This window comes from Nelusetta ayraudi, unplaced genomic scaffold (assembly GCF_046127955.1).
Source record: "Nelusetta ayraudi isolate G7.1 ecotype Tasmania unplaced genomic scaffold, CSIRO-AGI_Nayr_v1 ptg000004l, whole genome shotgun sequence".
Taxonomy (NCBI): domain Eukaryota; kingdom Metazoa; phylum Chordata; class Actinopteri; order Tetraodontiformes; family Monacanthidae; genus Nelusetta; species Nelusetta ayraudi.
The window spans coordinates 11,933,838-11,948,335 of NW_027466054.1; the positions used below are offsets into that span (position 1 = coordinate 11,933,838).

The window sequence follows — 14,498 nt, forward strand, 5'->3', positions numbered from 1 at the left end:
GAGCTCTGACAAATGACTCGCCAGCGTGAGGGACCAGAAACGCTTTGGTGCCATATTGAAGGGGGTGTATTGACTGCAGGAGTGGTGTGCATTGCTTCCCACCCGCCGGCTGACGACATAACTGGCACACAGATATTGTTATGCCGAGGCCGGGTCTGCACGAAAAGCCAGACGGAGACGCGACTTTATCTGCACTCACATAATGAATTTTATTGACTTGTTAGCGGCGGCGGTGACGGCTTCACGGGAGCATCAACAGAACATCGCCTGTAACGACCCGTAATTGACAAATGGCAGAGCTGTCAGAGAGGGTGCGGCGTGGCTTTGCACTCTTTTCAATCTCTGTCTCATTTCTCTGCAGTGCCGTGTGTCAAAGTATCCTGATTGAGTCCTTTAGCGAGCCGCTTCTTCAGTTTTCATTCGCTGCAACAGGTAGACAGTTTGCCTTTGTTTGCACTCTGTCAGAAATGAATAATTGTCATAGAGACTGCCGTTCACATTTTTGGGCAAAGCAGATTTGTTTCAGGTCAAAGAGAATCACTTTCAATAGTTCTATTTTAATCAGCGCCTTCTAATGGCTTGCAACAGCTGTGATTGGTGGTCTTGTCAACTTTGCAATTATGGGTTTTTAGAGTTCCATGATAGGAGACAAAATGTGAAAATCCCACCTTGGCCTGTGATAATATTTCTCCTGCGGGCTGCTAAAAATAAAGGAAAGTATGAGAAACACTGGTTAACCAAGTCCTAGAGACATACAATCAATATGGAGGCTTTCTTTGTTGTTGTCAGCGCTGTTAGTTAACACAGCAACACAATGCAATGCAACACAATTGTCACTCCTCCAATCTTTATTACCATAAAAACAAGACTTTTTACATTTTAAATTTCCAACTTGTACTCACCGTGCGAGAAAGACAGAGGTTCCCAAAGCTCCTCTGAGTTCGTAGGCAACTGGGGAACCAGACTTCTGTCAGTCATCTCGACTTCAGTTCCCTTCTATATGCTTCTTTTTCCAACATCGTCGACATAAAAGCCCAGAGGATGCCGCAACAACATGCGAGTCGGATTGTTTTTCCCAGAATTCTGGAAAACAAAAAAAGACAAAGCTTTGTGAAAACAACAGAGAAACTTTAAGATGAGTGAAGACAAAGAAAATATTCTAACAGGCGCAGGGACATAACGGAGGGGTATTAAGCAAAAGAGAAAAAAAATAATGCTTTTAGCTCTGATCAATGTCGAAAGCACGGCCCGGCTCGCCAAACTCGCCCACAGCTTCTTCCATCTGTCTTTTTAAAATGCCACTTCACTTTTTCTCAGTGTGCCTCCTGCCTAATGTCAGAGAATTACATCTGTACAGTGTCCGGCTTAATGTGGCTCTCTGTGTGTAATATCGATTAATGTAGACATTTTCTGGAAGCCGAAGCGCTGCTGTTTGAATGGTCATGGTGCAAAAGCATGATGTGAACGCTTGGGGCCTTTCGTGTGCAGTGAAGAAGCTCGATTCCACAGATCCCAAAACAAAAATGTGCCAAATTGTGAGCTGAGTGGAAAGGATTTCATGTTTAGTTTTGTTGGCGCGGCGGCAGGCTATGGACGAATTCAGACTCAACAGGTGTCAACCGTCCACAGGAATTAGTATCAATTTAAGAGAGGATGTATTCTGTTTTTTGTTAGAAGTTTGGAATTATATGTAATACCATCGAAGGAGGTCTGAGCAGAAGAGGCCAGTGCACCCTCTGCTTTAGCAAATAATTAAGATCAACATCAAGCAGACTGAGGAAGAATTGTCAATACACATACAGTATTAGGAACCCTGCATTTGCAAGGTGTACCAAAGGAAGGTAAAGAAAGGCTCGGTGGGGGATCCCTGACAGCTGCACCTCCATCTGACTGTAAAGCTGAGTCAATTAGCACTTTTCCTTTCAGGCAAGCAAAGATAAAAATAAATTCCTCTTCTTCATATAATAATATCCTGTTGTTGCCTCCTCTTTGCATCTCCTTCTCCCGGTACATTGCACCCACTCCCTATTGTGTGTTCTTCCTCGCAAACAAGCTGAATTGACGTGTTTGTTTTGCACATTTGACATGCAGAGTACTCAGTCTGCTCGGCTGGTGCTTGAGCTCTCATTTCCTTTTAGCATTTGTGTTTTTACACAGACACACAGAAACATGGCAACCTTTAGTAAATCTGGCACTTAGTGTGAGAGGTTTCTTTTTTTTTTTTTTTAATCTGGGAGATTTAAAAGGCACCACTTTCATTCGTGTTTGAGTGTGGTAATAATTTTTTGGTGCAGTAACCAGCTCTGAAATCCACTGAACAGCGATCTGTAAGAGCGTCATACTTTTGGCTTTTTGCTATTGCTGAGTGCTAACATCCATGCAAGGGTCCCTGCAGAGGACTTGACACAATAGCGCCACTGCGTGTTTCTGTGCCTTAATGTTTCCCGCAAAGCCCTCCAAAAGCCTTATTTTTGTAAATATGACATTTCACTGGAGGGGGACAAAAAACCCCGACCTTCCTCACTTCAGGAAGTGCCGTCTGTTTGTAGATTTAAAGTCAACTCATGTGAAGATGTACTTTCAGCCAGGAAGGCGTCTCTCCATCGGGGGTTTCATCGCTGCAGCAACATGCTGGGAAATCTTGTCTCGGATTGGCAGCGACACACTGCACATGCTCGCATTTCTTTAGATTTTTCAGATGTTCAGATTCCGCATGTAATGGGGAAGCTTTGAGTCAACCGGTGGGGGCTTAGGCCTGCTGCGGGACGGGGGCGGTGGTGGTAGGGGGGGACTGTCCATAAACTAACGAGCTAACACAATGGCCACACTGAGTGTGTTTACCAAACACAGAAGAAAGAAAGAAACAAAAAAACAGGAAGAACGTTTATTCCAAATGATCTTTGGTGTGAACATCTTAATGTGAATAATAACTAATATTCTGAGTGACCAATCGCAGACAGAAATGCAGCTTTCGACATCTCATACCGCTGCGATCGCTATCCTCGAGAACTCTCAGCTACAGAACGGCGCCCCCTCTAATGAGGAGAGAGCTCGAGGTCTCCCTATCCAATTAAATTTACATGTGATGTTATCAGGAGATGTGTTCGGGATTTTTTTTGTTTGTTTGTTTTCTGTGGTTGGCGCCAGAATTTTTTTTGGGGGGGGGGAGAAAAGAAAAATTGTTGGATGTCTAAGCAGAGAGAGAAGCTCCTGGGAAATTAGCGCTTTGAAGGCTTGGCTGTGCATCGGCGATGAGGATGAAGAGGGAGGCAAACAGCAGAAATATGAATCATGGCGCACGCTGTGAGACGCGTCGCTCCCCTGTGTTGGACGGCGGCAGTCGAGTCACAAGGTCACAAGGTGTGTTGAGGCCTCACATGCTTCCCTAGCTTAGCTGCGACGTGACAAAACATCAGCGTCTGTCCTGGAATGGATTGGTCGTCTTGATTACATCACCGGGCGGACGACTTTACTTTTCTTTTTAGAGCGCTAACCTGCAACGCCTCACATATGCTAATCGGCCCTCTTTGACTTTGTCACTCTGTGGGGTCTGTTTCTTCTGCCGCCGCAGGTGTCGCCCGGCCAAGTTGCAAAAGCAAAGCGAGAAAACGATGCGTTTTCTTTTCTTTTCTTTTTTTTTTTTTTTTTTAAATCTTCAATATTTAATGACTCCAACCTGCTCAGCCTCTCTGATGTGTCGTCCCTCAGATTATGCTGCTGACGGACCCCGAGGTGGAGAGCAGCCTGCTGATCAGCTCCGACGAGGGGGCCACGTACCAGAAGTACAGGCTCAACTTTTACATCCTGAGCCTCCTCTTCCACCCCGAGCAGGAGGACTGGATCCTGGCGTACAGCCACGAACAGAAGGTGAGAGAAGGGCCGACTTCGGTCCAATGCTTGTTTGAAGGTATTAAAAAAAATATATATACATATATATATATATATATATATATATATATATATATATACATATATATATATATATATATATACATATATATATATATATACATATGTGTGTGTGTATATATATATATATATATATATATATATATATATATATGTATATATATATGTTAAAAATAAAAAGGAAGCCGATAAGCCAGATAAGAAACAACAGCTTGGAGGTGCCCAGCTTCACGGGGTGAAAGCGAGGTGCAGCTGCAGGGAGGTGGCTCAGAGTACGAGGTCAGGTGGATAATCCCGGATTAATTTACCAATACACCTGGTTAGAAAGAGCAAAACTCGCCCTTTAGGTGTGAAAATGATCAGATTACGAGCCAGTTGTCTTTGAGCTAGCGTGAAATGAAGTCGTAGCCAGACATGGCGTGGTATTTTTTTTAAAATCTTTTTTCATTCTTACACAAATAGAAACACAGTAAAATTCCCTAACTACAACGTTTTTGCACCGTGACAGTAATCCTGGCTTTTCAACTTCCCTTTTAAAAGTCGATGACTCATCAGTTCCGGAGTTTTAAACAATGGTTTGACACGAGAGCATATGTGACAGAGAAAGGCAGTCTGATAGAGAGATAAATAGATAGAGAGAGAGAGAGAGAGAGAAAGAGAGAGAGAAAGAGAGAGGGAGCGAGAGTGAGAGAGAGAGAGGGAGAGAGAGAGAGAGAAAGAGGGACAGAAAGAGAGAGAGAGAGGGAGGGAGGGAGGGAGGGAGCTCACACACAGACACATTTATAATGTCCTGCATTAATAATTTTTAAATTTCTCTCAGCTCTGTCCATTTCAGTGTAATGTTCCACTTGCGATTAATAATAAAGGCTTTTTGCACTTGCATCGAGTAGATGTACAGTGTGTGTGTGTGTGTGTGTGTGTGTGTGTGTGTGTGTGTGTGTGTGTGTGTGTGTGAGGACGAGAGAGAGAGAGTGCGTGACCTCTTACATATCACACATCTCCCTACCCACACACACACACACATATCAGTGCTCACCTGGACACACACTGTACTTTAAAACCCAGCCGCCTCTTTTCTCTCCCCTCAGTGCCAACCTTTGTTAGTCGTTCGCTCCTCGCAGCCTCTTTTTCCGCCGTTTCTCTGCCTCCTTGCTCTCTGGCAGTGCCAGTCATCACACTGGAAACACTGCAACCCTAATGATGGCTAACAAGCCGCGCAGATGGTGGCTGACTGACTGACTCTGGATTTCGGGTGACCTTAACTCTGCGTGACGGTATTTCCAATGACCAAAAGTGGACAATTACTGCGATGTCACCGCGAACAACCTCAGGACCTCCTGAAGTGAGCAAAACATTTTTCAGAAACGTATCCACGCTTCAGCAGTGGGCACAAAACAGAAGAATTGTATTGTCAAAATCCAACATTGATTTATTTTTGCTATTTTACTAGTAGCAGTAGTAGTGGTGGTAGTGTCACTACAATTAAATTGGATTAGAATACATTAGAATAGGTTGAGTGATACGAATACATGTACTTCAAAGCCCTAGTCTGCATCGTAAACTGCTGCTAAATAAAACAAATAAGAAACATAACCACTGCAGAGTCTTCAGTGGGTTCGTTTTACTCTAGACGTCCATAGAATGTCTCTAAAATAGAGTAGAGTTGGGTAAACACAAAGGACACAAGTAGAGACACACATAGTAATGAAGACAATTTTAAAAAGTTTGTTTACGCTAGTTTAGCCCGGTTACTGCAGCCGTAGGCTCCCGATCAGTGCCAGAAGTGGAATCAGACCCATGTCATGGCTTCTTGGCCACCCGCTTTGCGCAAAGTGAATCAATTTAGTGTCTTTTTTGGGGGGTCTTTTGATTTTGGAAGCCAGTCCAATTTTAAGACCAATCGAAATCGCTTTCCTTTGGAAGTTGGCAAGGTGGATGAGCCAGATTCGAATTGAATTCCCCGCAATCTAGCTGCCAAGCGTATCAGATCCTTCCTCTGTACTTTTCTAAAGTAGCTGTAACTTCCCTTTAGAAAATGCTGACTTCCTTTCAGCATGAAAAGGTTTTGCTGAGCTACAACACTTGCACCGAGAACGACTGGCACAAAGTGAGAACCTTTGAACAACCGATCACGCTAATGTACGCGCCTCGCCTCGCCGCATTGTTTCGGGGTCCGTATGTCTGCATATTATCGAGAAACGAACTCCCCTCCAGTTATTTTTCTTGCTCGCGACGGATCGCTCTTTGATCGTTTACATCTCGGCTCCTCATAAAGTCGAAAAGTGGAAGCGGCTCATCGAGGAGTAGGAGCACGAGTCGTTATTGTAAGGTTTTGACTGTTCGATCTCTGGCATCTAATCTCGACGTGATGGAGTGCTCTCGCACAAGAAACTCTCTCCAATATCTCTCCGCATCCGAACAGATTTGACGTTCTGTTGTTTGCCTGCGGTGGGGAAGCGAAGGAGGGGAGCGAAACAAAAAACACCCACCTCTACTTAGACGTGCTCGACGTTTAGGAAGCCAATGAGTTCTTTGCAAATCCTTAAAACTCTGCTCCTACTGCCGACCCTCCACTCCTGGACATAGTTACCCAGTGACATGCAAAGCTGTGGCCGTGTAAGAGGTCATCTTGCAGCAACAGCAGCCTTAAGATGACCTCCACCACTCACACATGAGCCTGAGTGTGTTGGAACTCCTCATCTGCTGCTCGGCTGTATTCACTGTTGCGCTTTCCAGAAAATCTCAATTTTGGGGAGATTGTAACACACTTTAATAGTGTGCAATTTGGTTAACCTTTAGCAATTGTGGCAAGGGTTTTATTTAAAACGTAAGAGTGTAGCATCGTATCTTTTGTGTCCTGTGAAGCTAATTATTACTGTGGCGGCACGAGGGGAAGGGTACTTTATTTATATTAATTAATACCAAAAAAAGGAACTTAATTATGACCGACAACGCCACCTTGGGTAAGGGCCCAAGGACCCAGGCTGGATTAAATTGTTCCAGGTTCGTAACAAAGGGGGGCGAAGACTGTGTTCAAATAGTGTACAAAAGAATAAATTTATTTTTCAAACAAAACAAAGTAAATGCAACAGAAAAAATGAACCATTTTGTGTGCCTTGATTGTTCGGCACGTCAGCATACGTTTAACCAAAATAAGACGAAAACTAACAAAATGAGAGGCAGACTCATTTTGTCCAGACTCGGGCGTTGTCGAGTCCAGCATCAGCAAGTTCGTACACGGCGACAGCAACAGCAGCAGTAGCAACTGTAGCAGTCGTAGCAGTAGCAGTAGCAGCAGTAGTAGCAGTAGCGCCGTAGCAGCAGTAGCAGTAGCGCCATATGGAGCAGTAGCAGTAGCAGCCGTAGTAGCAGTAGCGCCGTAGCAGCAGTAGCAGCAGTAGCAGTAGTAGCAGTAGCAGCCGTAGTAGCAGTAGCAGCCGTAGTAGCAGTAGCGCCGTAGCAGCAGTAGCAGTAGCAGCAGTAGTAGCAGTAGCCGCTGTAGCAGCAGTAGTAGCAGTAGCGCCGTAGCAGCAGTAGCAGTAGCAGCTGTAGCAGCAGTAGTAGCAGTAGCGCCGTAGCAGCAGAAGTAGCAGTAGCGCCGTAGCAGCAGTAGCAGTAGCGCCGTAGCAGCAGTAGCAGTAGCAGCTGTAGCAGCAGTAGTAGCAGCAGCAGCCGTAGCAGCAGAAGTAGCAGTAGCGCCGTAGCAGCAGCAGCCGTAGCAGCCAATTTACCGCCTCGTTGGAGGGAGAAACGCGGGGAGTCTGCGCAGCGGGGGGAGGCAGCCACCGCAGGTGTGCCAGCGAGCTCGAGTCTGGCCAGCGGCAGCACCCAACCCCGTCAACGCGCCTCGATCACGGTGGTGACGCCGGATCTGTACTCAGCGGCAGCTCGGCGTGTGCGACAGCCCAGAAGTGGGTGGGCAGAAGCGGCAGGAAGCGAGAGGTTGAGGGGAGGGCCAGTGCCTGTTCTTATACCCTCGGTTCAATCAACGACAGGCCGCTTCCAAAGAAAAGGTGTATAAAAACAGACTGCGCCCTCTACCTGACGATGGTGTCTCATACCGCCACATTACTATTAGACAACTAAAGCTAACTAATTGTGGATTACTCAAAATGACACCTTGGAGTTTTTCTTCCTTAGAGCGATAGCTTGGACATTCTTGACTTGTAACAAGGGCAATGGCACATCATTATTCCCGCAATCCTGATGGTCATCAGTTGTTGATTAAGCATCTATCAGTCCCTTGTGACTCGTGAGTCCCATATAATACCGTCTAGTTTCTATGGCAGTGAATCCATTCTCCCTACTACAAGTCATGGTGTCAAAATAAAATATTTTTCTAAAACTGTTGTACCTGTGGGACTTTGTGTCACGGGTTCTTCGCTCCTTTAACATGGATCAGGCAAATATCTTGGGTGCAGACAGAGAATAATCAGTAGAACAGCCTAATTTACCAGATGCTGCATCTCAAGGGCAGCGTCTGCCCTTGAGATGCTTTTCTAAACAAAACTGAAAACTGAAATTGTTGGGAGAAAATCAAAATTTCACCAATTTTGACAGCTTCAAGGCCCTGATACTTTTGAATCGGCGTAACCAACCTCAAGTGTCACAGTCGGAATTTCATCCACTTGAAGCTGACAGTAGCCATGAACACTGATGGGGGAAAAAGAAAAAAAAAAGAGAGAAAATCCTCAAACACGTGTCCGCACTGCTCGTGTCGTGTCACCTGGGGGTCCATAAAGCGCTGCGGCCCATCTCGACTCCTGGCCAAGGCCATGGCTGCAGTCTGTCCTCCTCTGGGTGAAATCACCTCCATCTGTGAAACTCCACAATGTTCTGCACCCCCATCCTCACCCTCTGCCGCCGCTGCTGCCTCTTCCTTCGTGGCCACTCTCTTGCCTACATTAAAACACGTTATGGAATGATAATTAGCCCGAGTGATTTTCCGCATCCTCACCCTCAGGCCCCTGGTCTCTCCTCCCTCCCTCCCTCCCTCCTTCACTCCACCTGGTCTCCTGTTTTACGTGCATCTGTCCTGCACAGCCTGGCATGGAAGTGACTTCAGCCGTGCTCATTTGTTTCTCCCTGTTAAACACACACACACAGGGCAAGTACAGTGGGAACAGCAGGTGTATTTAGATAATGCAAATGTAGAGTGATTCTAGAGTCGGTCTGCAGTTGGACCGGATGCGGGAGAACAACCCCCCCCCCCTCCCCCTTCCCCCCTGCACGTCATCTCATCATTCCCAGAGTTGTGTGGGGATTTTGTTGTTGTCCTCATCTAAAACTACAGTATCTGTTTAGGTCTCAGCCCTCACTACGCGAGCGAAATTACAACCCAGATCCAGACGGGAGAATGATCTCGGGGTATAGCAGGCGGCGGCACTCTGTCCCAATGTGTCCCTGTTTAAATTCGGGCCGACACTTCACCCTTCAGGAGAGGGTAAATAATTATAATTGGAAAGTAAATTAATATCGGCAAACAAGCTAGCATTTTTTTTTTGCCATCCTCTAATAAACGGATGTTTACACATCATGCGTCGTTGCTCAAGCTTAAAATGGAAATGGGGGAAGAAAAAAAAAAATCCAACTCGCATTGGCCAGAATGAGACACATGGCTCATTAGATTTGGGCTGTAAGCTTTAGAGTAAACGGATTTATCGGCAAGCTTTGCCAGAGAGCTCGGAGACAAGGGGGACTCTAGAGGGCGTGTCAGCCAGGCTGGGAGTTTATTGGGAATTTAGCGGATTGTTTTGTAAAGAATGAAAAATGGAAGTTAAAATGCCCGTCCTGTAGTTCACCTTTCAGGATATTCCCATTTTTGGTGATAATTTTCCCTGCTGAATTCAAACCGAAGCTTTACTAACTGGTTTCGCCCTTGCACAGCAGTTAGCATGAGGAATTTATGAAAAAACGTTGATTTAATATTTTTATTAATTTTTATTAATTTATTAATTTATTGTTTTGTGGATATTTTTACCTGGAAATAATCAGTCAGCGGCACGTTCAAACAAACTGGACCGAAACTTCGCTTTGTCTGATTGTCTGAGCAGGACTCCTCTCTGATGTAGCTATATGACAGTTGTTGACTTCATCAGAGGCACCTGATGTTGAGCCCGACTCAGCTTCTCTGTCTCTGCAGCTCCTGTTAGGCTGTAGCCGCACAACACAGAAAACCCAACTCAACTCAATCAGTCATGTAAACGTTCATGATGCACAATCACCACACAATGCTGACAGCTTCTGTTGCAACATCTGGTCTAGTGTGAATGCACTGTTAACAAAAGGAGTATAGCATTGTTTTTGCTATTTTTCTGGATAACAAAGTCAGTAATCTTTGTGTTAAAACCGGAATCTCTAAAAGCTTTTGTTGACTATTGGCTCTTAAGAAAATGGAAAGAAAGGAAGAAAATCAACAAAAAGTCAATTGTTTCCTCAATGTGCTGCACAGTGGATTAATATGGATTTTTTCCCCCCCACCCATCAGCAAATAAAAGTTAAATTATCTTAGTTCAACTTGTGCGCAGGTAAAAATCCAACCAGACCTCAGTTAGATATTAAATAATATAAAGTCATTGCTCAGATGAAAACCTTTTGTGTGGCACCAAACACCGCTTAAAGAAAAGCAGCCGTTATTATTGATTCAGTACCGTTAAATAATTCAGCTTGAATCAACTCCAGCCGGAGCCTTTGGAATCTCAACGGGACAATCAGGGGAGTTAAATGAAGACACCACGGGGGTTTTCGCTATTACGCACAGTTAGTTTCATTACGGACGAGATTTCACATTCATATGCTGCCTTATCGGCGCCACTGAGTGAAATATCAGCCATCCTGTGATTAACTGGAAACTGGACAAAGGCCGTCAAAGTCGTCCTGGGTGCCATTTACACACCTGGAAAAGGAATGTACATTTCTATGGAGCGGGAAAACCTTGGTGCTGCTGATTGTGTGTGTGTGTGTGTGTGTCTGTGTGTGTGTGTGTGTGTGTGTGTGTCTGTGTGTATGTGTACGTGCGCACAACCCAAAGTCTGAGGGAATGATTGGTTCCCCAAAAGCCTCAAAGCAGAATCCGAGTCCTTCATTGGTCTCAGTGGGCTCATTCAATCCGCTGTTGTTTCAATTTCATTCATTGGATTTTAAAAGAATGTGTGTGCGTGTTTGTGCAGTGTGTGTGCATGCGTGTGCGTGTGCGTGTGCGTGTGTGTGTGTGTGTGAGAGAGAGAGAGCGTTGCTATTATGCTGTCACAGCTAAAAGGATCACTGAATGCAATAGCAGATGTTCTGGAGAGCAAACACTACATCAGGCGCCAGTAATGGCCCTTGTGACACTAGTCACTCGTCTCCAAGTGCCCAGTGTTGGCAGCACTGGCCCTCCCATTCATACTTGAAAAATAGATTATTTCTAATTAGTTGAATCTCACATGAGAAAAGCAGTAATTATAGAATTGATTTATTGTTGAGTTATTTTTTGTTTGTTTGTTTTTTGGAAGACTGACATGCTGCAACAATTTGAAGGAAACCTCCTGAACATCATTGCTTGAGCCTCCTCCACTCACACACACACGCATCATCAAATCATTGCTGTGTCTTTTAAAATATAGTGTCTGTTGCTCTGAGACAAAACAATTCTTTCTTCCTGGATCCAACAATGCTCGCAGCTATGTAAACAAATACTGTAATTTATCAACATTTTTGTTTTGTTCTTTACATGATGAGACACTGACTCCAAAGTAATTCTACAGTGCACTGCCGCAGTACAAGGCAGTGGGTTGCACAGGTTGCAGGCTTCCCAAAAAAAGGGAAAAATAAAAAGTTGAGGGTCAAACTTTCTCCTTGTCTACTTTGGACGACAGGCAAGTGGTCTGGCGCACGCACGCACACACACACACACACACACACACACACACACACACACACAGGCACACACCTCTCTCAATCCTATGAGAGTGTTTGGTTGCTCCTGTTCTGACGTTTAGTTTAGCTGAACAAAGCTCTTTAACGTGTTGTATGGAAGGAGCAAAAGTCGAAGAAGACGCACCACTGCCTCGCTTGTTCGTCTAAAATTGTTTTTCATGACCTTCACTGACCTTGAAGTGTTTTGCTATTTTTCAGTATAACAAAGTCAGTAATATTTGTGTTAAACCAGGAATCGCTTTTTTAAAAGCTTTTGTTGACTATTAGCTCTTAAGCAAATGAAAAGAAAGGAAGAAAATCAGCAAAAGTCACAGTCAAGTTGAACTGTTGCATAGACAGTGCTTAGCTCTTATTGTCTTTGGAATGCAGGTTATTAATGGCAAACATGTCGGTTTCCACAGTTTGTCTGTGTTTGTCATTCAGTTTATTCTGCTTTAGTTTTCCAGTCTTTGTTTCTGAAGAAAACCTACAAAAATACAATGTCTGCAACACGAGAGACCCTGTAGTACAACACGATGCATTTGACTTCTCTCTTTGATGTGTTAAGATCACTCAGTGGTGCCTTATTGTCTCTGCAGCTCTACAGCTCCATAGAGTTCGGGAGGAGGTGGCAGCTGGTGCACGAGAGAGTGGCCCCCAATCGCTTCTACTGGTGAGTACTCAGCGAAAGATGCTCCTCTCCCACCGCGGAGTCGCCCAGAAACAGGCTTGAATGATCCATGCCAGAAGTGCTGTGCGGTCGGCATCGTCCTCATCCGTTCACTCCTGTTTGCTGTACTTCCAGTGGCGTGCACGACGATGCCGTCCACGTAACGGCCCTCATCGAACCAGGGAGGGCACACGCTCGTTTTCACGCACGCATTGGTGTTTCATCAATTTGAAAGTGAGCGTGGGATACGACTTCCACACTGTGTACACAAAGTTTGGGGTTTGGAATGAGCCGGGACCTCACTGGAAGTTCTGAAATAGGACGACTTTTTGGAGAGTCTCAGAAATATTTCTTTTTTTTTTCTTCTTTTTTTTCCACTGTCAAATCAAATCATCCTGACATGCGTTTTAATCCACCAACATAGACTCACGTGGATCAGACATCAGTTGTGACTTCATCCACTCTGGGCGGCGCATGGTTTACCATATCTGCCCAGTAGCTTTGCCAAATGTGATTTACAATAATTATATGACAGCCTTTCTGTCTGTCTGTCTGTACTAAATTCAGAGAAACACACACAAAGCCCAACATTGTCAGGGGTGACGTGTCATCCGTCGCTTAAACTAATGCTGAACTCTAGTAGAAAAGGAAATCACTGAATAAGTAAAGGGGAGCGGGGTGTGGGGGGGTTGATTGTGGACGTCCTGGACAGACGTCGTCGGTGCCTCTCCGCAAAGTGGGGAGCAGATGAGCCGGAGCAGTTCTTAAGATTTTTATTATTCATTCGTCTGACATGCCTGATGGTCTTTGGCGGCAGACGTTACATTATGTGACAGACTGTGTGCGGCTGCCAAGTGAAGCCTCCCAGTCATTTCTGAGTGCAGTCCCAGTATTATCCCCCCCGGGATTAAATATTTTAATGGTTCTTTTTAGCAGGAATTATTTCAGGCAGGAAATGGTGAGAATTTTTCGGGGGTCTAAAATTGTTGCATTTCTACCATGTTTGATGATTTTTAGATGGCGCTATGCCCCCGGCTTTCAACATTACTGATTCCCGCACGTTTTTCACTAACAAAATGAGCTTGGCGCAACAAAGGGTCCTGTTGAATTCCTGTGTGTCCTGCAACATCTGGACCCTGTATAGATGGAACATGTAACAAAAACAAAGCTTTCACCTGAACAAACTGTGGTGGAAACTGTCAGTGCGGTAACAAGCGGGGCAGTCAGGAGTGGTTGGAGCCTGCAGGGCCGATGCTGCTGAAGCTGTCAGAGTTCTATTTTGGGACACACACTGTGCGCTAGTTGGGTTGGTAGCCTTGGTAATGAGGCTGCAGTGGGAGCCGGAGTCCGCTATACATGGAGCCGCCAAAACATGTAAAGAGCTGCACACCCATTTGTGCAATGGCCAGTTACATGGCACCACACAAAATTGGGGGCATCCAGGTGAAATCTGTTTGGCGGTGAGGCTTTGTGTGTGCCGTTAAAATCGTCCACAAAAAAGAGGGAGAAGCTCTGCCTCTTAACTGTGAGGGTGTTTTTTTCTTTGCATTTGTGGGCATGACAAGGCATCCAGGCATAACTCAGGAACCACATGTCATGTGGTGCTTATATTATTCCGCAGTCAAAACAGACTCAAATGTTCCTGTACAAGTTAATATGAATAAGGAAAAAATAAATAAATAAATATATATATTTATTTATTTATATATTATATACATATTTTTATATATATATATATATATATATATATATATATATATATATATATATATATATATATATATATATGGTGTTGCCTTGTCCTGGACTCCTTTGCAGAAGAGATCTACCAAGGTTAAGTTAAAGAAGAAATATCTATGTCTGTGTGTCCTTGAACTCAAAATTTTGGTTCTTATTGGCCCCTTTTTTCATTTCGTAAAGTCCTATTAAAAAATTGGATTTGAAAATTGCCCGTTGTTATTCATCCATCCAATTTCAATATCCGCTTCTTCTTGAGCTCAGGGTCACAGGGGTCTGCTGGAGC

The 14,498-nt window shown here is 44.6% G+C and overlaps 1 protein-coding gene across 7 annotated transcripts in view; it reads left to right on the forward strand.

Moving 5' to 3' along the window:
- sorcs1 (sortilin-related VPS10 domain containing receptor 1) overlaps nt 1–14,498 on the forward strand; it is a 130,691-nt gene that overhangs the window by 78,505 nt on the left and 37,688 nt on the right. For all 7 annotated transcript variants that reach the window (XR_012927771.1, XR_012927772.1, XM_076035219.1 and 4 more), the window contains exons 4-5: nt 3,709–3,867; nt 12,405–12,478. Coding sequence is in view for 5 of the 7 variants with exons in the window: in XM_076035219.1 (XP_075891334.1) it covers nt 3,709–3,867; nt 12,405–12,478 (233 nt within the window). In the remaining 2 variants the exon portion in view is untranslated. The remainder of the gene's footprint in view (nt 1–3,708; nt 3,868–12,404; nt 12,479–14,498) is intronic.